We start from the raw sequence: 25188 nt of genomic DNA on the forward strand, positions 1-25188 counted from the left end.
TGTAATATGAATTATATGATTATTATATACAATAATTTCTTATTCTTTCCCAACTACTTTTCTCTTTCTTTCTTCCCCTTTCTCTCCTGTTCTCCCTTTTTTGTCCAGCCGATGTAGGAGGGGGAGGGGGAGTACCCCCCCCCCGTTGTTACGCCACTGTAAATACTATTTGGATTAATAAATTCTTTGTACTTAAGAAGATATTATAGCGCTGATGAAATGGACGTTGACCGTATAGAGGCCGCCATGCTAAGATAGGGGATGGAAACCTGTTTCATAACTTACTAGGACAAATCCACCAAAAAGTTGATTTGAATTTTAAAAAAAGAAAGAAAAGAAAAATCCAACAAGCATAACACTGAAAATGTCATCAAAATCGGATGTAAAATAGGAAAGTTATGACATTTTAAAGTTTTGCTTAATTTCACATATTAGAAATATGCTCATCCTGGTTGGTATGCAAATGAGGAGAATGATGACGTCATCCACTCACTATTTCTTTTTTTATTTCATTGTACGAAAAATGAAATATAATTTTCTCCTCATTGTCAAGTGAAACAAAGAATAATTCCTCCCTGAACTTGTGGAATTAGCACTGTTTAATACCATATGGTTCAATCAGGTTGATCCTTATCGTCAAATCTGAAAAAAAACACCGAAATATTGTTTAATTCAAACAATAAAAAAAATAAAAGAAATAGTGAGTGAGGGACATCATCGACTGTCTCATTTGCATGCAACTTAGTTGTGCATATAGCGGTCTTGTGAAAAATAAGCAAAAATTTAAAATGTCATAACTTTCTTATTTTACATCCGATTTTGATGAAATTTTCAGCGTTGTGCTAGTTTAATTTTACTCTGTTTATTCAAATCAACATTTTTCTGGGGTGGACTTGACCTTTAATAAATGTGGTTAGCCCTAAACCAACATATTTTTTAAATATTTTTTATTTTTTTATTTTTAGATTGTTCCTTAGACCTGATGTTGCCATCATAAAATGATGAAAAGTGGCCCATGACTGCCACGTAAAAACCATAATGAAATTATAAGTGCAAGGTTTTACATCAAGCTAATTAAATATGAATTAACATTATTCTTAAATTCGCTCGAGGGGAACTCTGAGATTTTTATTGAGCTTGAAAAAGCACGTCCTATGTTTTAAAATGATATACTGTATAAGGTACATGTATCTTGCAACGCATTTAATTGGAGGGGGAGGTACCTTGGACCCGTTTGCTATAACAACTTGCAATACAAGTTTAAAGCTACTGAAATCATTCAATTTGATTGGCTAATAGAAATTAAATGTATATGATGCATGACACATTCGGGAAGATTGAATGAATGGTGACATTGCTCAAACATCATTAAAAAAAATGTTTTTTCTTCTTCATAATTTGGCATCGTCGGGAGATACTAGTACTCTATGCAATTTACTGATTTCTATAAATAGCGCCATCTCTTGTCATCAGTCGTAGCTTGTCTTTAAATGGGCGTTGTGGCGTGCGCCTGTAATCCAAGCTGTGGGGAAATTACAAATTGATGCAGAGGTTCGAGCCCTGGTCACGTCTTTCGGATGGTGACGTTAAAGGTCGGTCCCAGACGTAAATAATCATATCTGATTGATACACGTCTGACAAAACTCAAATACACACACACACACACACCCTCTCACACACACACACATTTCTTTCATTTTATTTTGGTCTCGTTCAACACTAACCCACTTTTCTCACCTCGGGAGGGGGGGGGGGGGGTGTTGGTGACCAACCCGTCCATTGGTAAGTTATTCAATAAAAGTGCAAAAAGCAGGCGAAACGGCGGAAAGAGACAGATAAGGAATAGAAAATAATGAAAAGAGACTACTTGGTCAAAGCAACTCACTTCCTTTATTGTTGATAAATCAAACCCTATATTTGGCCATCTTGCCCCTTCCCCCTGCAATAATATGTACTCCTTAAAACATACACGCAAAAAACATTTTATAACCTAGACATGGATTTTGATCAATATGAGACTAGTCGTCATTTTATTTACATGTATACTTATAGTTGCGAACATGCAATAATAATATGTATGCCTCTGAATGAAATTAATCATCATACACATCACGTCATTGTATATGCATCATGTATCAAATAATGGTAATTCTTATAACAAAAGGGTAACATGTAACACTCACTTATTGATTCAAAATTTCTGTAGACAATAATGGAAGACACATGCGAATATCATTATCAAACAGAACTTCGGAATGGGATCCGTTTCATGAAAGTTGGTGTCATAGTACGAACAGGTTGTCCTTACCAGATATGGTTACCATAGAATTATTCAGAAACATGTGTTCATTGACACCACCCCACCCCCTTAAAAAAAGGAAAGGAAGAAAGAAAGAAAAGAGGAGGAGGGGATAAAAACAAGAAAAAACAAAAACTTATATGAATTAAAAATGTAACTGTTAAAGCCTAGTGGAAACCAACCTTGGACATACAATTTTATGTGAATTAAAGAGAGGAAAAATAAGAAAACAGAACGCTAAATAAGAAAATAATATTGTTGTTTTAAAATTGCGATTCCTAAGACTATGTGAACTTCAAATTACAAACTGGATAAGTAATTTTATGACAGGTGATAGGAACGACTTTCCAATAGGCCATGTACTACTAATTAACAGGGATTTGAAGTTTTCTGGAAGTACAAATTTCCCCCGGGTGGTAATAAAAATATAAGGTAGCAAATTTTTTTCTGTCCTCATGAAAGAAAAACACAATTAAAAGTAAAAGTAAAATTTTTGAAACGATGACTATGACGTCGCCAAAGCGTCCAATTTGAAGTCTCCACTGGAATAGTGATTACTAACTGTTACAACTTTTAAATTCATAACTTTCCTTTTGGTTGACCTTGAACCTTGACCGATATTGTTCAAACTTTCTTTTATCTAATTGTTTAATTTTTTTCTCAAAACAAATTTTTATTTGGGTTGGATTTTTTTTTAAAAAGCTTTTGAAATAACTCTCGAAATAATGTTTAACTAACTTTTTAATTTCGATGCAGTTAAAACTTCAGCGAATGAGGTGATTGTCACCCTCTTCACTCTATGTGTAAAATAATTCAATTTTATTAGTCAATTTTGGGTATTGCAATAAGAAACACACACGAACAGGCGACCCGTCAATAAACAGCTACATAGTCCTTGTAGGTGTTCCCATACAGGAAAGTAAAGTAACATGAAATGATTATAATGAACAGACCAATTAATAACTGGCCGGAGTATACCCATTTCAGTACATGCATTTTATCTCACTTGCTTACTCCAATAAAAAATGTTGATCTATAAAAATAGGAGATTGCACATTCGTTATAGCTCCATCATGAGGTGGTAAATTGTCCGTCCAAATGGGTTATCATCCATTTGATTGCCCTCCCCATAGTACACCATCAGTGCTAGTAATCGAGTTTAATATTAGATATACCCTCCCCCGTTCATCCAGTAAGGATCCAAAAAACACCATCAGTGCTAGTAATCGAGTTTAATATTAGATATACCCTCCCCCGTTCATCCAGTAGGGATCCATAAAACCATCATTTCGACCATCTTCACCATTCCCGTCATGGTTAAGAATGGGCGTGGCGTTTCTGTAGTAACCATCTCTTCGTGTTCGTCCTCGTTTTAACCTCTCCTCCAGACTTTCGACACGGATTTCGATCTCGGTTGGGAAGTGACATCGTGACATACTCGGGCAGAAGTCCCATTTCCAGGTCAGGTATGCTACCATGAATAGGAGGGTGAGGTAGGCAGCACAGGAAATTAATATCACACCTGAATACAACGACGATAGGGAGATGAAAGGAGATAAGAGATAAAAGATATGCAAATTTAAAACAAATTGAATATTACAAATTATAAAAATGATGGTGATGGGATTGTGTTGGACATATAAAAAAAAACGTTCTTTAAAATTTGTATACCGCGCTGCACTGTTAAAAAAACTATGATTTTACAGAAGAAAAAAAGAAGATTTTGCAGAAAGCAATAACAGGATCATTCTGTAAAGTCATAAAACTAGAATTTTTCAGCAATTTAACAGAACAGGTCTGTTTAAAAAGGGGAATAGGGTGTTTTATTGAAGGAAATTTTTAAGATTCCACACACCAAATACCAATTTCCTGTAAGATTACGCAATCTGGTAAGATTACAGGTGTTCTCGAGACTCTGCTGCAGGAACTTCTTTTATTTTAAGGATAAATCTTCTAACAGTGTGTCTACTCTATGAATCTTTATAGTTGCTTAAAAGGTTTAAACAACAAATTTCAATTTTTGATATTCAGTTCTCAATAAAATAAGCAGTTTTTTAAACTGTGAAACAACTACTGAAAGGTTTATATAGTAAGAACCGTTCTATAAAATTATAAACAGCGTTCTTACTGTGAATATCAGCATGAACAAAAAGAGTGATTTACCAAAATAATCAATGAACATAAATTATGTGTCCTGTTATTTTAATTGGTAAACATCGATCGATTTCTTTAATTTGAACATTCCAGGGGAGTGTAGAAGTTGTATATAATTGTGTTTGGAGCGCGACGGGGGGGGGGGGCAGAGTGAGATGAACGGGGTGATAAAAGGTAGAAGAGCTATCGTTCTGATATAGTGAAGGCTATACATAAAAGTGGAATGGCATTTTGTAAACGTAGCCACATCAAGAGTTTGCTTTAATTTTGACAATATTTTAGCTGACGTTGTTATTCACTCATACATCTGTCATTTGGTATATGCATTGTATTCTTCATGAGTTCATGGAAATAATAATTGACAGTTTCCTTCAGGAAATCGCCATGTGCTAACAATCATTACATCAAATTACGAGCGGTACCAGGGGATTTTAATATGGAGGGGGGGGGGGGGGGTCATGACACCTAAAATCATTTTTTTTTTTTTAAATCAATAACGGGTAGTATACAGACTTACAAGACATGCTCAGAAATAGCTCTGTTATTTCTTCCTTTTTTCTTCTTTAATACCCCCCCCGGAATGGCTTGAAAAATGACAGGGGCAGTCGTCCATGTCACCCCCTACAACACAACCTCTGCTCCAAACACTTATTGATACCCAGGGCAAAGGACTTTTATTGGATGGTCGTCAAGTTAATTGATATGATATGCCAGGAATCTAACACAATTGTCTCAGTTTCATGCCAGATTTCCGACCATGGCTGTGATCTTGCATTGACAGGAAAGAAAGTAATAATTAAATTTCGTGAAAATTTAACTTGGTAAGCACGGTCATTAGTGGAAAGATAATGTGTATTTAATATAACAGGTTGACTTCAAAAGGAAATAATCGTGTATCGCTATAAGGCGAATGCCAGGGGAAAAAAAATCTGAGGCTATTCATCCATAATGCCCACTTATGTCATCAATTTGCATATTTTGTTGTTATTAATTTATTTTATTTATTTAGTTATCTATTTATTTATTTTTTACTTATTTATTAATCTATTTATTTTTTCACTTATTTATTGATCCATTTACCTTGTATTTATTCATGTATTTATTTAATCACTATATTTTTGATGTATTTGTATTAAGCATAATAGAAATATATCGTTCATTTATTGTTCTGTTCCCTTGACTCATCCGTTTATGTATTAACATATTAATTTATTCATTAATTGTTTTATCAATTTTTCCTTGTGACCTATATTAATTTCATTTGTTCACTAAGATATTTCATTTATTCATTATTTATGCACGAATTCAAATATATATACTCATGAATCTACAGCAGTATTTAATCATCGGTCCGACTCATTTATCATTCTTTTCATCATCATTTTTCTAATATGTAGGCATTTACTATGTTTGTGTAAATTTTGCTTATCCATCCATTTATTACTGTAATTTTACTTTTTTAAAAATTTAATCTGTGTAGTTACACAGCTATCCCTATATCCATCAATCGAGTTATTCATTCAATCTTTTATATTTCATTCATTCAGATGAATTTGCCTTTAGGGAATATAAAATTCTCTTCGACTTCGGTTACCATGGTTACAATCAACTACATGAACAAGGGGTTGTGAATAACAATGAATGTTTGAATAATATGGTTTTGAAAAAAAAATGATCAAGGGTATCATTAAATTCACGGATTATCGATTTAAGCAGTCTACTTTATTTCTCATTCATGATTTGAACAGATACTATAAAATCAGACATTTTAACATACACCGGACAAGCCTAAGTTATAAAATTTCAATATTTTGCATTATTTCGGTGAAACAAGTATATGATTCACGAATACGCAATATGTCACTTATTTTTCTTTATATGAAATGTTTAATCCTCCAAGAATGTGAAAATTACTTTGATTTGTAAGGCCACCTTTCTTGGATTAATTTTTGTTACATAGGAGGACTCAAATGACTGTATGAAACTAATTTATGACATAATGATGATTTCATGTGGTAAAACAAGAAACAGGAACAGGAAAGGGGGACATGACATCATCAGCCTATATTGCATATTATTCATGATCGCATGCATATAACTGTTTCCACAATACTGCCTGCTATACTTTAAAACCAAATATTTCACCCTGACAAAAGTTGATTGTAAAATTAGCAGAAAAAATAATGAAAAATATTGATGAAGGTTTAAATAAAATCCATCAAAGATTAAAAAAGTTATTAGAATTTTGATGTTTTGATTTGTGACGTCATAAGCGAGCAGCTTCCCATGTATCGTGAATTAAAAATATCAATAAAATGTCTTCTTCTCAAAAAAGTTGAAAATTGGATTTATTGTACTTTAGTATGTTAACAGACAATCTGTTCCATACCAAATTCTGAAAGAATAAAATTCTTATTAATTACGAACCATTGAAAAATTGGAAGTTACGCATTTTTATTACATAACATAACAATTATGGGGCAGCTGCTCGTATATGACGTCACAAATCAAAATCTTGAAATTCAAATAACTTTCTTAATGGTCAATGGATTTTCCTCAAACTTTCACAATATTTATTATTATTTTTTGGGGGTAATTTTACCGCAAACTTTTCGTCAGGGTGAACCTCCCCTTTAACATCGTCAAGTAGCGAGTTGGCTCAGTCGGTAAAGCGTCTGTCTGTCGAAACAAAGGTCATCGGTTCCAGTCCACAGTGGAAAACACCCCGTCCCTCGGATAGGATATTAAATGGAGGCCACTGCACTATTCGTATAAAAGCATTCTAAAAATATTGGGTAAAAGTGCTCCATGAGGGTAATTATATGTCCAACCAACATTGGGCATTTCTTTTGGGCATTTTCATTTTTCCAGTATGATGAAAAAAATTGCCCTTTCTGAAGTAATTGCTGATTATTTTCTAATCTTACTCCACAATATGCTTCCCGCATTGGGTAAACTACAGCCAAAAATTGGTTGGACTCATAATTTTTCTTATCAGATGTTGATAACATTTTCAACGTTTGGTCGTTTAAATTTACTTTATTATTGTCAGACATCATTATTTTCAGCCTGGAATATCCCTTTAAAATACTATATCTTACCATAGGAAACGGCTATACTGGCTGGTTGGCTGAGTTGTAGTCTTAAATCCTCATCATCCAAAACAAATATACAGATACAGAAAAGGGGTAGTGTGAGGGCTGAGATGGAGACTAGCAATGCCCAACATATCTTACGATTGGTCATACGCACGTTTGAAAGCTCCTACAGATGACAAATATCAGGGAAAATATGAAAATTGTTGTAAATAATAAAGATGAGACAGAAAGAGAGTGCGGATTGTATAGGTAGGGATATTTTTACGCAAAATAGTTACTTCTTGAACATCAACTACAGTTCAAAATTGTAAAACTGAATTGTCTAAACCTCTTGTCTATAATCGTACATGCACTTTTGTCACAAAAATACGAAAAACCATGAAGAGTAGGTAACAATGAAAGTATAAACAAGATAGAGGTGACAGTTTAAATATAAATTCTTTCTATTTCCTTAAAATGATTCTAACATTTTATTTAGATATTTGATAAGTAAATAGAATATTACTCTATTTCAATCCTTATGCCAAACAATAACAGAGTAGAATACAAATTTGTTCTCACTCATTTATTATTTCTGATAACTCTCTCACGATAACGACACGATCCACTTATCAGACTTATCAGATTTATCAGATATTATCATAGGTTTTTTTTAATGGCATTATGATTATTCAAATTTCCCCCGATATCTTTACTTCAAACAGACGAAAGATGTGTTTTCATGGGTAACAAATTTATTCTTGATGAATGATGATGGCGATGGTGGGCGATGGTCTCCAATTGGTTTCCATTTCCCCTATTAAACATGTTAAAATGGTAATGATGGTGGATAATAGTGGTGATTATGATGATGATGGTGATGATGATGATGGTGATGATGATGATGGTGATGATGATGATGATGGTGATGATGATGATGATGATGATGGTGATGATGATGGTGATGGTGATGATGATGATGGTGATGATGGTGATGATGATGATGATGATGATGGTGATGATGGTGATGATGATGGTGATGATGATGGTGACGATGATGATGGTGATGATGGTAATGATGATGATGGTGTTGATGATGATGGTGATGATGATGGTGATGATGATGGTAATGATGATGATGGTGTTGATGATGATGGTGATGATGATGATGGTGATGATGATGGTAATGATGATGATGGTGTTGATGATGATGGTGATGATGGTGATGATGATGATGGTGATGATGATGATGATGATGGTGATGGTGATGATGATGGTGATGATGGTGATGATGATGATGATGGTGATGATGATGGTGATGGTGATGATGATGATGATGATGGTGATGATGATGGTGATCATGAAGATTTTGATGATGATGGTGATGATGATGATGGTGATGATGATGATGATGGTGATGATGATGGTGATCATGAAGATTTTGATGATGATCATGATGATGATCATGAAGATTTTGATGATGATGGTGATGATGATGGTGATGATGATGGTAATGATGATGATGGTGTTGATGATGATGGTGATGATGATGATGGTGATGATGATGGTAATGATGATGATGGTGATGATGATGATGGTGATGATGATGATGGTGATGATGATGATGGTGATGATGATGGTGATGATGATGATGATGATGATGGTGATGATGATGGTGATGATGATGGTGATGATGATGATGGTGATGATGGTAATGATGATGATGGTGTTGATGATGATGGTGATGATGATGGTGATGATGATGGTAATGATGATGATGGTGTTGATGATGATGGTGATGATGATGATGGTGATGATGATGGTAATGATGATGATGGTGTTGATGATGATGGTGATGATGATGATGGTGATGATGATGATGGTGATGATGATGATGATGATGATGATGATGATGATGATGATGGTGATGATGATGATGATGATGATGGTGATGATGATGGTAATGATGATGATGGTGATGATGATGATGGTGATGATGGTGATGATGATGATGGTGATGGTGATGATGATGATGTTGATGGTGATGATGATGATGATGATGATGGTGATGATGATGGTGATAATGAAGATTTTGATGATGATCATGATGATGGTGGTGGACAGGTGGTGTTGATAATGATGATTATGACGGTGATGATTATGATGGTGATGTTGATGATGATTATGGTGGTGGTATTGATGGTTTTGAAAATGATGGTCTTGATGATGGTGATGTTTGTGTTGGTGATTATGGTGGTGGGGATAACGATGATAGTTGTTGTAATGGTGGAGAGAATGATGATGGTAGTGGCGATGGTGATGATAATAGTAATAATATGCAACATTTCTATAGTGCTTAATACAAATGTTTCTAAGAGCTGCGTATTATTTCCCGGCTTCGGCACGGCTACCCTGATCGGACGCCCGAGCATTCAAGGAATTCCTTCCTACCGGGTACTCATTAACTACACCTGAGTGGAGAGAGGTAAATGTAGATAAATGCCTTGCCAAAGGGCGAGAATGTCGTGGTGGGATTTGAATCCCGGATCTTGTAGTTAAAGGTCAGGAGACTTATCCACTGAGCCACAACACTTATACAAAAATGCTGCTGTGTTGATGGTGATGGAGGTGATGCCTTGATGGTGATTTTTTTTCATCCCCCCCCCCCGTGAAGATGATAATGATCAAGACTATGACAGTGATGAAATATGATTACCATTGCTGCTGTTGTTAATAATGATATGATGGTAATGTTGTTGCTTATGATGATGGTATTGGGGTTGTACAGTGATGAAGGTATCAATGTGTTTATTTTAGAGAATGGAAAGCGACGAGCATGCCATGTCCAAAATTACCTTGAGCGCCTTCCACATCGATGTTGACTTCCAACCAACATCCAACTCATATTGACAGAGTTCACAAATATTACTTCCGGAGGTCATCAGCCACTTTTTCAAACACGTGATATGCACGTGACTCGCACTACCTGTACATAAACACGGATTAACAAGTTGTTCTCCAGGGATTTCTCCATCGAGACAAATTCGGCAAGTGACCGAGCTGATACTATCGTTCAACGAAATCTTCCGATCTTGATCGAATGCCAACGACGTTTTGCGAGATGAGGTGATCAAACTGTTGCAGTCTCCAAGAGAAATCTTTCGGTCAACACCGACTGGCAACGAAGATTTCCGAGAAGAATACGAAGTTTTAGGAGGGACTGAGATGTCATGGAGCGAAATCTTCCGACCAATGTCAAAGGGAATCGAAGCTTTTCGATTAGGCGAGTCGAAGAGTTTGCTCGAAGAGTCATTGAGAGAGAGTTTCCGATTCGTTCCGGATAATGCCGATGTCTTTACGGATGATGTCTCGAGAAGACTCGAAGGTAAAGATGTGATAGAGTTTGCTTCTAATACGTTACGTCTGATATCAACTGCGCATGCATGAAGGCCAATGCTTGTGCAGTTTGAACTCCGTGAAATCTTGAATAAAAAGAAAAAATAAAAAGGGAGAAAATGCATAAGTTTTTTTTGTCAAGGATTGCTTTAATTCGATGATATAGGCCTATTATATGATACACAAAACGATAGCAACAAAAGAAATCACTGAAACGAACATTAAAGTCTTAATAATAATAATAATGAACAACCATAGACCAGTAAAAATGATTAAACAAATACATTCTAATAGTGAAACATCTTGAAAAATACATAAAATATCGTTTATTTTCTCAAAACAGGGTTATATTTAAATTATGTGTGATGTGCAAATCAATCAATGATGTCACACAATCAATCACTTTTATCTTTTTTTTAAATATTTTGTTGTTTGAATTATACAATATTTCCATTTGGCAGGTCTGGCAAGAAGAAGGTTCTTCACGTGATTCTTGAAAATATATTACATTTTACCATTTCCTTGTCTTGTCTTGTCTTTTCCTTTCTTTCTCTCTTTTTTTTCTTATGCCAGTGTAGGGAGGAATCAAACAGTGTTTCGCATTATAATGAGTAAAAATCTAACATGACAATGCAATTAGTGACTGGATAACGGCATCAGTTACCTCATTTGCATACCGACCAGGGTATGAATATATTTATTTTAAATTATTTAAACATGAGTATTAGAAGGAAATATGTAAATCATTTACAAGGGGGGAAACATATATTGATGTCGGTTTGAGCTAGTACAATGTGTACCGCCTGTTAGGGACCGTGTGTTAGTTCAGGCACTAATTAAGAATCACCAATGGCTTATACGCATAATTATTGTTCACTTCCCTCAAAATAAGTAGGCCTATTAGAGGATGCTTAATTGTGATTCAATTATGAGTCAACTATCTACAGTCAAAACACGACTTCGCCCATACATATTGACTTGCTTATCATAATTTATTCAGTTTCGGGATCTGTTTCAGAAATAGTTGAGTTTGAATTAAATGCAAGTCACTATAATCCCAAGTTCGAATCCCAGCCATGGCGTAATTTCCTTCAGCAAGAAATTTATCCACACTGTGCTGCACTCAACCCAGGTGAGATGAATGGGTACCCGGTAGGAAGAAATTCCTTCAATGCTTTGAGCGCCTAGGTAGCCCAGCTAAAGCCGGGGTAATAATAATAGCAGGGCCCGCTGGGAGAACAGTTTTCGGAACTGAAGCGGCTTCCCTGGGTAAATATACCTGTATTATTATTATTATTATTATTATAAATGCGCGCCATTTATTGGTTGAAAATAAAGCTACCTTTGATCACAAGCAAAATTCATTTTTTTTTGGGGGAAAATAACACTAATTTGGGGAAATCATCAATTTTTGTTTTAGGTCCTTCTTTATGGAATTATCTACCAAGTGGTATGAGAAGCATATCCAGTCTCATAATAGTTAGCAAATTGTTACAAATAGCGATGTTGGAGAAATACAATAAGTCATAGGCCTATATGTCTGTGTATACTGTTTTAAATTGTTCAACAATGATTTATGTAGAGATTTTGTGAATACAACGGTAATATTTTATGTAAAAGTGCATATACGTTGGATAAAGGTGACTGCAATCACCTGAATCATTAATAAGTATAAAAGGCTGAATATTGATTTTAAAATATTGTTATTCACAGTGACGTACCGTGGGTCATGGCATTGGGGGGCACCAGCAACAATTTTTAGTCACTTAATTAGTGAGCGCGCGAAGCGCGCTCAGTTGCCAGGTATACAGACCTGTTTGTTTGTTTGTTTTTATTTCCGAATCAGATAAAAAATACACAATATACAAGAGAGATACATACAATAACGGAGGATCACCCAATTCAGCTGTATTTTCAAAATACTGCTGTTCTTCCTTGGGGTCCTACATTTACCATACAAAGTAATATACACCATTTAAAAAAAAAAAAAAAAAAAAAAAAAAAAAAAAAAAAAAAATTACTAAGACAAAGAGAAAAAAGAAATACAAATGCTCAATCTAAATAATCATATAATAGAGTATGAAAGGAACTTAACGTTGGTGCATTACGAATTTCATTGGTCAACTGATTATAAATTGATATGCCCCTATAGAAAAATGTCTTTTTACAATTGTTAGAATTTGGTTTGGGTAAATTAAGGTTTTGGTTCGAACGAAGCGAATAATTTAAAGTTCTTCTAGAAATGTTATCAGACATATAGTTTGGAAAAAGATTGTGCAATATTTTATAAATCATTGTACATATATGCTTTTTATAGCGGCATTCAAGAAATTCCCAATTCAAAGTCTCATGAATATGTTGATTGGAGACAAAAGAGTAGGGATTTATTTTCATAATTATACGGCCAGCTCTATTCTGGAGTTTTTGAAGGGCTGACAGAGAACCTTGTGGAGCGGAATACCAAATGACGTTAGCGTAATCAAAATGTGGCAAAATGGCGGATTTGTATATCAAATTTAAGCTTGATTCGTTAACAACATGTCTTAACCGTCCAAGAAAACTAACCAGTTTACTGATTTTCTGACACATGTTATGTATATGAATATCCCATTTCAATTCAGCGTCAATGTGAATTCCGAGATATTTCGTAGTATTAACTTTTTGGATGTTGGTATTGTTTATTTTTACATCTAGTGCATTACACTTGGACAACATATATCTCGTACCAAAGAGCATACTGACAGTCTTCGTATAGTTAACCAATAACTTGTTTTGAGACATCCACTTATCTAAAACTTGCATATCTGCGTTTAAAGTGGATTCCACAACTTTAACATCTTTGTCGGAATAATATATAACCGTATCATCTGCATAAAGATGAACACGACATGATTGAAAAACGTTAGGTAAGTCATTAATGAAAATACAAAATAGCAAGGGGCCAAGAAGTGAGCCCTGAGGCACGCCATGGGTTAAATATTGTTCATTGGACAAAGCATCGTTGACCTTAGTCACTATCCTCCTCCCAGTTAAATAACTCCCGAACCACTGAAGTACTACACCTTTTATCCCAATATTAGACAATTTGTTCAACATAACATAGTGATCGACTGTGTCGAAGGCTTTTCGTAAGTCCACGAAGATTGCCCCAGTGTATTCACCTTTATCCATGGCCAAAAACCATTCGTCTGTTACCGTAACAAGGGCAGTCACAGTAGAGTGTTTTGCCCTGAATCCCGATTGAACTGGCACTAATACAAACTATACGTTCAAGTACTTTCGAAATACAAGGCAGTAAAGATATTGGCAGATATAGAGACATTTTAAGGACAGTGCCATTAAACGGATATGATCAACATACGCATCTCACTAATCAATTGTATTGCGAGCGTGAAGCGTGAGCTGAAAATTTAGGAAATTCAGACCTGAAGAGGGGCATTTTAAGGCTTGTTTGTAGAAATTCACGAATACCATACGTATTTCACTAATCAAATGATGTATATGTTGACTCCAAACAGGGATATTTTAAGGACTATTTTTTATGCAATCCATTAAGAGTATACATATCTCACCATAGTCATCTAATGTGAGCGCTTGCTGATTTTGTTAGAATTGCATCAATAAACACAAGTCATGAATCACTTTTTGTAGTAATTGTAATCATGATCATCATACGCATCTCACTAATCAAATATTGCGAGCGCGAAGAGGAGCATTCTAAGGCTTGTTTGTAGGAATTCACCAAGACAATACGTATTTAACTAACCAAATGATGAGAGCGCGAAGCGCGAGCTGAAATTTTTTGATATTTAGATCAGAAAAGGGGTCATTTTAAAGGACAAGTCCACCCCAACAAAAAGTTGATTTGAATAAAAAGAGAAAGAAAATTTAATCAAAATCGGATTTAAAATAAGAAAGTTATGACATTTTAAAGTTTCGCTTTAATTTCACAAAACAGTTATATGCACATCCTAGTCGATATGCAAATGAGGAGACTGGTGACGTCATTCACACACTATTTCTTTTGTATTTTATTATATGAAATATTCAAATTTTCTCATCATTGTCAAGTGAAACAACGATTAATTCCTCCCTGAACACGTGGAATTAGCATTATTTAATATCATATGGTTCAGTCAAGTTGGTCATAATGGTCAAATTGTAAGAAATGAAATATTGTATAATTCAAACAATAAAAAACAAAAGAAATAGTGTGTGATAGACATCATCGACTGACTCATTTGCATGTCACTTAGTTGTGCATATCACTGTTTTGTGAAAAATAAGCGAAACTTTAAAATGCCATAACTTTCTTGTTTTACATCCGATTTTGATGAAATTTTCAGCGTTATGCTAGTTTGATTTTCTCCATTTATTCAAATCAACATCTTTCTGGGGTGGACTTGTCCTTTAAGGACTGATTTTAGGAATTCGTGAAGAGCAGACATATCTCACCAATCCACTAATGCGAACGTAAGCACGGACAAGAAATGTTTCATGTTTAGACCTTAAATGGGGCAATCACTTTAAGTAGTCATGAAAAATAAGCATATGTCACTACATAAAACAATAATAACTCGAAGTGCGAGGAAATATATTTGGTGTATATTGATTTGAGTTGACAACGTAAGGTCTCTCAAATATACTTGAAAACTATAGTGTTAAAAAAATGGATCTATTATATCTAGTTAAACAGACAATGCGAGCACCATGAACAATGAAGACATAGGCCCAGAGCAAATTATGTTTCATAAAGTTATGAAAAAAATGTTTCTTATTCAGTAACATAACATAATTATAATACAATATAACATTATAATGAACAATAATTTATTCTTTCCATTACGTTTCTATTCATTTCTCCCTTTTTTCTAATTTCCCCCGTTTTTTCCCTTTGGCCAGCCGATTGGGGAGGGGGCACGTGCCCCCCATGCCCCCCGTAGTTACACCACTGGTTATTCACCTTATTCATTTCTCGTTTATAATGCCATCATTTATTTGGGGCTAACCTGAAATATATAATGTACTGTTTTATGTTATGTACTTGACTGTGTGATTAATTTGATAACGTTTGAGAGAATATTATTTTTTTTTATTACTGGCTGACTTTAAAGGTCTATTAAATTATTATTAGTCATACAATGACTCTTGATTTGGTCATTCCTTCTCTTAACATAGAGGGTTCTAAAATATCTATCAGAAAGATCTTGGATTAAAGTCAAGGAAAATATCAGGAATTGACTTTGAGACAATGTCTCATAAGGGTTCTGCTCTTTATAAGGGACGGTTTAATGCATTTCATTCTATATATAGAGAAAAAAGTATGCCCAATTGTTTTTTCTTATTCTTTTTTGCTAAAGCTATTGATTACATAATTTTTAATATAATTTATGCTATAATTATCATGATTATGGTTATTACTATTACTTGTGATATTTCTGTCATTGTTCTTATTGTTGTTGATATTGTTGCTGTTTTGTTTTATCATTTTAGTAGTATATTATTAGCAGTAGCAATAGAAGTAGTTGGTACGTGTATCGTAATCATTGGCGTAGCCGAGAATGGAAGGGGGGGGGGGGGGTATATTGCTGATCTGCAATAAAAAAAAATGAAATGAAAAGTCCCTACCCCTATTTATGATATGAAAAGTAAAACTACGTTCACTACTTGAAATGTCACATTTCGCCCGAACGCTACACTCCCTTGCATAAAACTTCCATTCACCACAATGCCCGATATTGTTATGTGCTTTTATGTTTAACTTAAAATTCAAGGAGGTAAAAAAAAAATTACTAGTTCGGTCACTATCCATCTTGATTCCCAAGTGACACTAACCTGAAGTATCTAACTTCCAAGGCTTCATATAAAATATATGCAGATCGGCTGCGAATATTGTACGCAGATTTATACATGTGGGTGTAAATATATGGCTAAAAGAATCTAATTTAAATCTTATGAGATTTAAAACTTAATCATTAAAATAAAAAAATCCAAGATTCGGTTAGCCACAATTCACGACCGATCTATTTTTTTTTAAACCTTGGAAATTAAAGTGTTTGTATATATAGCGCTAATGAGTTGGGGCTTAAAATGCTAAGTTGTACTGGTATTTCATACCGAGTTTGAGTTCAAATTATCAAAGCCACTGGCACCTACTTCCTTTCAACTGCAGTCTCGTAAGTGATGCCACTCAATAACCATGGATAAAGGATATTTTCTTTACGAAAATGACATCGCAGATTTTTACCACTTTCTGAAACTTCATAGTATACACTAAAGACGTACCTCCACCCCTAATCCTAACCCTACATCTTTAGACGAATAAAGCCAATAAACTGGTATATTTGTACTCTATTTTCGACTAAGTATGTTTTTATTTTGATAAAAAAACATGGCATGTCGTTAATCTCTCTTCATGAAATATTTGACATTGTTTTTTTGATATGCCGTCGCCTCGAATGATACATACCACGCCAAATAGAATGTCAAGATATGAACAGCTGTGTTAAAGTCACATAATTATCAGCAGAAAATTGGCATAAACACGAGCTAGCTCTTCTACCAAAATGCAATGTCAAAGTCGTCAATTAAAGTTGGGGGGGGGGGGTGGTGGAGCAAGTTAGCTTTTGTGAAAGCAGAAAAATCAAAGAATAAGATCAACAAAAGTTTGAGTAAAATAGGACTAGCAATAGAAGAATTATGAGCATTTGAATGTCGAGATCACTATTTGCTATGGAGATCCTCCCATTGGCAATGCGACCAAGATCTATGATGTCACAGATGAACAACTCTCCCCTTTTGGACGCTGAAAATATACCCCAAAACATCTCTTATTGCTCATTCTAATCATATGACAAACGATTCATCAATGATGTAATGTTGTGAAACCTCTCTACTTGTCCTCTCATAAAGAGAACACCTCACCTTGTGATAGACTCTATAAAAGTGAGAATATGAGTGAAATAAGTACTAAAGTAATGAGGGAGTTGTACGTGTGTGACATCACATATCTTGGTCGCATTGCCAATGGGAGGATCTACATGGCATTAGTGATCTCAATATTCAAATGCTCATAACTTTCTTATCATTTATTCAATCTTCCTCAAACTTTCACCAATATGTTTCTTTGATTTTTCTATTTGAAATGGATTCAGCTGGTTTCAAGGGTTTCATTCTCCTTTAATATATTTGCAAAATAAAGTAAAATTAAGTGAAACACAAGACAAACGTTACATTGATGCTTTTTCAATTCATGATTATCATAATGGGATGTCAAAGTCCATCAAAATTAAGTAATTTAATGCCGGTGATATTGAGCTGTAAGTTGAGGTGGTCAAGATCTTATTTTTAATTATGCCTTCTCGACATGGGGAGTATGATATAAAGATAGGCGTAACATGGAACTATATACGTAAGCAGATACTGAATGAATGAATAAAATATGATATTAAATGACTAAATACTAGATTTATTGATAAATAATTCGTGTAAAATTATAAAAGTATACAATATGAAATGTAGTATATAAGTGAATGAATAAATAAACAAAAGACATATGGCTAGATGGACAAATATCATCAAATACTGATAAATGGTTTTTTTTCAATTCAATTCAATTCTTTTATTTCATTTCCATTCAAAAAACATAATACAAAGTAATATAAAGTAATACAAATCAAGTACAATTTTACAGAAGGGCATTCTTACTTCGTAAAAAAAAAAACAGAAAAAACAGTATAATATAGAGCATAAATGGAAATGAGGGGGATCCACTAAAAAGCAAAGCTTGTAAAGTGTGGATCCCCCTTGGAAATGAAAAAAGTATAGTAGACTTATTCTGATATGCGTACATAATTATATGTATTACAGGAAAGAAAAAGAGAACAAAAGAAATCATACGGATGCAAATATAATTACTGAACTAATGCAAAGCTTTTCACACAAAGAGGTCTTCGTAGTAAAGGATGTGTTGCGCAAGACAGAAGAAAGGAAAGAAAGAAAAAAAAAAAAAAAAAACAGAAAGAGAGAGAGGGGATGACAAGACATAGAAGACAAGACAAAACAAAAGACAGGACAGTACAAGACAAGATAACTACTTTATAAAAGGAGGAATACTAAGAATGGGAAAGGGCTGACCACGAACCAGCTTGATCTGGTGAAATGACAAAAGATGATATAACTGGACAATATCAGATGAAAAAAGATAAAACAATAAAAGTGAAAAATGTAATGATTAAAATCAAGATAATGAAGTGTTAGTTCCGTTGCGAAGAATTATAGGAATTAAGCAGGATAAGTTTGAGTTTATGTTTGAATGAATTTAAGGAGACACTGTCTTTAATATTATTAGCTAGTGAGTTCCAGAATTTAGGACCGTTGAAAAGGAATGTATTTTTGGCCAGTAAAGTTCTGTAAAGTGGAATGTGAAGTTCGTCAGAGTGTCTCGTGGGGTAGTTATGATAAAATTGATATTAAGGGAACATGGCATCAAAAATATGGGGAAGTGCATTATTATTATAACTATACATGAAATGCCCTAACTGTAGTAAATACAGGTCTTTGACTTTCAACAGTTTACTTTCTAGAAAAAGTGGGTCCGTATGAGAACGGAAACATGTACTATAAATAATACGAAGTGCTTTCTTTTGCAAAAGCAACAATTTGTCTAATAAGTATTGATGGGTATCACCCCAAATAAGAATCCCGTAGTTTAAATAAGGCAAGATTAAGGATGAGTAGAGCATGATTAGTGATGTGGAGGGAATGCAAAATTTTAGCCTATTAATAATACCTATATTTCGTGAAATTATTTTGGATATATTTTCAATATGATTTTTCCAAGAAAGTTTACTGTCAACTGTTATACCAAGAAATTTGGTGTAAGGTACCATTTGTAATAAGGTATTATCAAACATAATGTTCATCGGTAACTTGTCTATGGAATTACTAAATAACATGTATTTTGTTTTGTTAAGGTTCAAAGATAATCGATTGGCTCTTATCCATTCAGTAACATTAATAAGTTCAGAATTGATAACATCAACTAAAGTTTGTGGATTCTGATGAGAAAAAAATAAGGTCGAATCATCTGCAAACAAGATAAGGGACAATATTTTGGATGATCTACAGAAATCATTTATATAAATTGTGAAAAGAAGTGGGCCTAATAAGCTACCCTGAGGGACTCCACAGTTAACATATTTTAAATTGGAGTTATGATCTTTAACAAACACGTATTGTTGTCTGTTGAATAAGTAACTCCTGAACCACTCCAAGGCCTTCCCTCGCACACCATAGTGAGACATTTTTTTAAGTAGGATTTCATGATTGATGGTATCGAAGGCCTTGGAGTAGTCCAGGAAAATACCCACAAGGTGACTAGATTTATCTAGAGCATTAACTACTTTGTTGACAAAATTCATCAGGGCATGAGTGGTGTTGTGCTTTTCACGAAACCCAAATTGAACATCAGATAAAATATTATGCATTGACAAAAATTTTTCGGTTCTAACGTATAATATTCTTTCAAGGATCTTAGAGAATGTGGACAAAAGAGAGATAGGTCGGTAATTACCGACATCCAACTTATCACCTTTTTTAAATAAAGGGATTACCTTGGCTATCTTCATTTGATTTGGAACTGTACCATTTTCTAAGGAAAGGTTGAATATGTGCACCAGTGGGGAAACAATAGAATTTATTACGGATTTTAAAATAAAATTATTAATTTCATCAAAGCCAGGGCTTTTTTTATTTTTCAAACCAGATACGATATCAATAACTTCTTGATTATATGTTGGAGCAAAAAATATTGAATTTGGGTTAGGCGGGCCGAGATAGTCCGAAAAACTTTTCGTCGCGGGAGGAATATCTTTAGCCAGATTTGCGCCAATGGAAGAGAAATGGTTATTAAAAATATTTGAAAGGTTGTCACCATCATCAACAATAACATTATTAAATCTAATTTTGGAAATACTTGATTTATTATTGGATAAATTCATGGTCTGTTTTAGAACTTTCCACGTGTTTTGCATGTCGTTTTTATATAGAGCCAACTGTCTCGCAAAGTAATTTTTCTTTTCAATGCGTAATATTTTAGTAAGTGTATTCTTATAAGATGTGTATTTTATTTTTGATTGTTCTGTACCTTTCATTTCGAATTTATAAAATAAGTTATTTTTTCTATTAATCGAACGTAAGATAGATGGCGATATCCATGGTGACTTAGATATCGTTTTGTATGTATTACGCTTATCTTTTTTTAACGGTATATGCAGGTCTAATTTCTCATTAATTATATTCATAAAAAGGTTAAAGGACGCATTAACATCTACAGAATTGTATACAACTGACCAGTCGACATTGTCCAAAGAAGCACCCAAATTGGCTGTATTTTCGTGCGTAGGTCTACGTCTTCGTTGTTGGGAGTGCATCGGTCTAGTTGGTCGTCTTAATGAAAAATGAGTTAGAATCGGGAAATGGTCCGTTATGTCAGAAAGTATTATAGAAGAATCGGGAGGTTTAAAGCCTAATATAGGCTAAATACAGAAGGAATAATAAATGCATTACCACATATATAAATAACTAAACAAAATGGGGTTTGGGGTTGAATTTATGGTTAAAATTATATATAAGTAGCACTAGCGTACCTAAGGGGGGGGCAGGGGGGCAGAAATCTGGTAAGAAATCCTTGATTTTTTTTTTTTTTTTTGCTTGTCAAATTTTTTAGCGGACGAAATATCCTTCAAAAAATTTGTCCCCCTTTTGGAAAATCCTAGGTACGCCAATGATAAGTAGTCTTGCTTCTCTATACACCATTTTAATCCCGTGTCCTATTTACTTTCAAATATCGAACTTGGAACATTACGCTGAAGGGATTTGAATATACAAAATCACTTTTAACACACGTTCGTATATTTATTAAGCCTTATGTGGGATTAACGTATAGCCACATGAACGTAAAATAAATGTGAAAATAACTTTCCGACGAACGTGCAGGGTTCAAAAGATCAAACCCATATTATCAAACGGATTATAATGATATGAAGATTAGTAGAAACAAGGCACGTCCATGTCAAAGTTTTAATCAGGGGACATAGATTATTGAAATGAACGAAAGTTGAACTCGAATGAGAACTTGACCGCGAACGCTTCCATATCCGCATAGCAGATTGTAAATAAATCAATGTAATAATATACAATTGGGTAAAAATGCACAATAAAACATGTAAAATGGATAACAGAAACTTGAGGAATGAATGAACAAATGATACAATATAATTCACTGAATGAATGGAGTAATGAATGAATAGAATTACAAGTTCATAAGTAATGGTATTAGTATATCAATGAATCAACTAATGGATGGATAGATCAATGTATGAATGGATGAATGAATGAATGAATTCAATGAACGAATACTAAATAAATGAATACAGGTAATGGATGAATTAAGCAAATAATTCAATAAGAAATAATAATTTGAATCGTGAATGAATGAACATTTACATATAAGCATAATGCGTACATCGATACAATTAGCAACATCTATATATACATTATTCAACGAGACAATGAATAAACGAATGGATGGTTGAACGAAAGCGTGAATATGGCTAAAATTGATTGAAGAATGCGCAAACAGTATTGTAGGATTATAATGACATTTCTTTTACTTATTCTTCAAAGGATTCGATTCCCATTCTTTATTTTTTTTTCTTCATTTTCCTCATTTGAAGAAGCCTATAGAGAAAGGGCGTTGTCTGTTTAACTCTGTGTTAACTCATTAAAAGAAAAAAAAAGACCTCGGCGACGGCGGTTATTGTGACAAAAGAGGGGGATTTCAGAGGAGGAAGAAGAACATAACAGGATATCTTTTTTAATTATGGTCAATTTGAAAGAAGGATATGTTTCGAGTTCACATGTAATTATGCTCTTTGTATTTTGTTATGAATTATTGAACCTTGTTAACGGCTTCCTAAAAAAAGCACCTTTAAAGGTGTAATTGATTTTGAGGGAAGGGGCAATAACAGCAATTACGTTCTCAATAACTGACACACCTCACCTCCCCATTGCTTTCGGTCTCCAATGAAATTGATAAACCATCAAGTGTTTATGGCAGTCGAATGCGATATTGCTACTCGCATTATTATAATATACTAACATCATACTAGCAAAAATATATACATATACACTGGCATTTCCTCTAAATCTTCACCCCTTACGAATGGGTTATTAGGGGCGGTGCTATCGAGGGGAGTGGGCTCACCCCTTCTGATTTCTGGTAGAAAAGGAGGAAAGAAAAAGTGTTTAAAAAAAATAAAGAAGAGTATATATATATATAAAAAGAAGTTATAACATGCAACACATGCATTCAGTTGAGTGCGGGATGATCTCTTCAATTTCTCTGCAATTTGAATTAAATAAATCAGTAAAACACCATAATCTGCAATTGCTCCTCGCAATGTGTACCATGAGCACAAATCAAAGGGGGTCTTATTTGAATGTAGAATATCTGCCTTTAAGTGGTATTCCTAAAGGAAATTGTCATGTCATGTTAATTACATGTATCATGATAAACACATAGCAATGCCAAACCACATGGATCAAGTGACTTAATCGAAAGTACGAATTCGTCACGTATACTTGCCGGGGATTTAACTGTTTTGTATTATTAGAGGGGCACACAATTAGTTTATAGGCCTATTACAGACAATAAATATAATTGTATTTTGATAGGAAAAAAAATCAGGGTTACGCCTATAGCGAAAATGAAGATGGCTTTTGTCATTTAACACACGTTATAATGGAGAAAATTGTGAAGCGCATTTGAAATAAAATTCTAGATTTTGGGTAGGCTTGAAAAAAGGTCATCATTTTAGAGGTTCAGTGCTACCCTGATATCGCTTTTTATTCAAATATGAAGAAATACTTAGTTACCAGTGAGAGCAAGCAGTTTATAATAGCATATACAAGCCAATACTTTTGATTGGCAAACGATCGAATTATTGGATTGGTGTGTGCCAGCTTACGATATGACCAACATAATAATTAATAATCAACAATGATCAGCAATCAATGATCTATCGATAATCAATCAACAATAATTCTCGTTCTAAGCCCGGCGAAGAATTAGTGGAGTGCCCGAAATTTCGCGCATTTATAAGCACAAAAGCCGGGACAAAAGCATTAATTGATTTATTGACTTTTATCATTCATCGTTCATTATTGAGTCGGTTTATAAATAGATTAAAAACAAACAAAAACATCGTACCGATTCAGTGGACATCGTACATCCTTTGTATTCCATGATCTCATCGTCTGTCTTTTCTTCGATCTCATCTCGGTGGTCAGTTGATAAGGGAGAGTATAGCAAGGCCACTTCCTTTAATGTCGCCATTGTACCAAGAAGATTAAAGTCACACCAATGCTCTTAACATTTACTGAAAGTATAGGCGTATCATCCACAATGAGTCGTATACTTCACAGAATAAAGTCAAGTTGAATGATGTATGGATCGAGCAAGAACTGTTAAATTCACATTGAGACGCGATATAATGTAGGGCACAGTGCCAAATCAAATTGAAATACTGTAAGACAATGTAAACACACACTGACACGAGTTAGAATAGCGAAACACTGTCCAGATTTCTGTCGTACGTAGCAGACGACGTCCTTGTGATTTATCAATCGTCCGTGGATGCACTCGCGCGGTTTTTTTTTTCACTAACAGCTTGTGGCAACTACAATGTTAAGCCTAATTCCTTGATAGAGATCATGCAGTGATTTCAAAAGACACCTGTTTGGCCGAGATTGTGATCTTGGCAGAAAAGTGAATTCCATAATAGTACAAGTGGTAAGGCCTAATTTTACCTGGTATGGCTATGCTCCGGTCAGGCACGCACTTTTTCGCCGCAGCAGACGTCATCCAATGATCTGAAAATGTTGTTTAGAAAACAACGCAAGTCTTACGCCCAGTATGAAGGGGAAAATTCAATAATTAGGAAGTTCTCATTAAAAGACAACGTGAAGGGAAATTTTGAATAGTTTCTACTTAAGGCAGGCAAAATACATGACTGGATTCCTCTGTCCTAGAAATTGGACAAAGTGACATGTATACAAGTCTCATTCCCGAGATTCCGATGTGTTTATCCAGTGATAGATATTCAGACGATTCACACTGTCAAATTCAATACTGATTCTTATAGTGGTATGAGCAAACTGTGTCTTACCTGCGTTTTAGATGTAAAATGATCATAACAA

General features: G+C 34.3%; 1 protein-coding gene across 1 annotated transcript; it reads right to left on the reverse strand.

The window, feature by feature from the left end:
* Positions 1-1864: 1864 nt before the first annotated feature.
* LOC135157861 (uncharacterized) lies at positions 1865-24325 on the reverse strand. Its single transcript, XM_064114940.1, has 4 exons — positions 24200-24325; positions 10386-11012; positions 7555-7717; positions 1865-3821 (listed from the first exon to the last, which is right to left on the reverse strand). The coding sequence occupies exons 1-4, from the start codon at positions 24323-24325 to the stop codon at positions 3538-3540; spliced, it is 1200 nt and encodes a 399-aa protein (XP_063971010.1). The 3' UTR covers positions 1865-3537.
* Between the last annotated feature and the right edge of the window lie 863 nt (positions 24326-25188).

The sequence above is a fragment of the Lytechinus pictus genome, unplaced genomic scaffold (genome assembly GCF_037042905.1).
Source record: "Lytechinus pictus isolate F3 Inbred unplaced genomic scaffold, Lp3.0 scaffold_20, whole genome shotgun sequence".
In the NCBI taxonomy this organism is placed as follows: domain Eukaryota; kingdom Metazoa; phylum Echinodermata; class Echinoidea; order Temnopleuroida; family Toxopneustidae; genus Lytechinus; species Lytechinus pictus.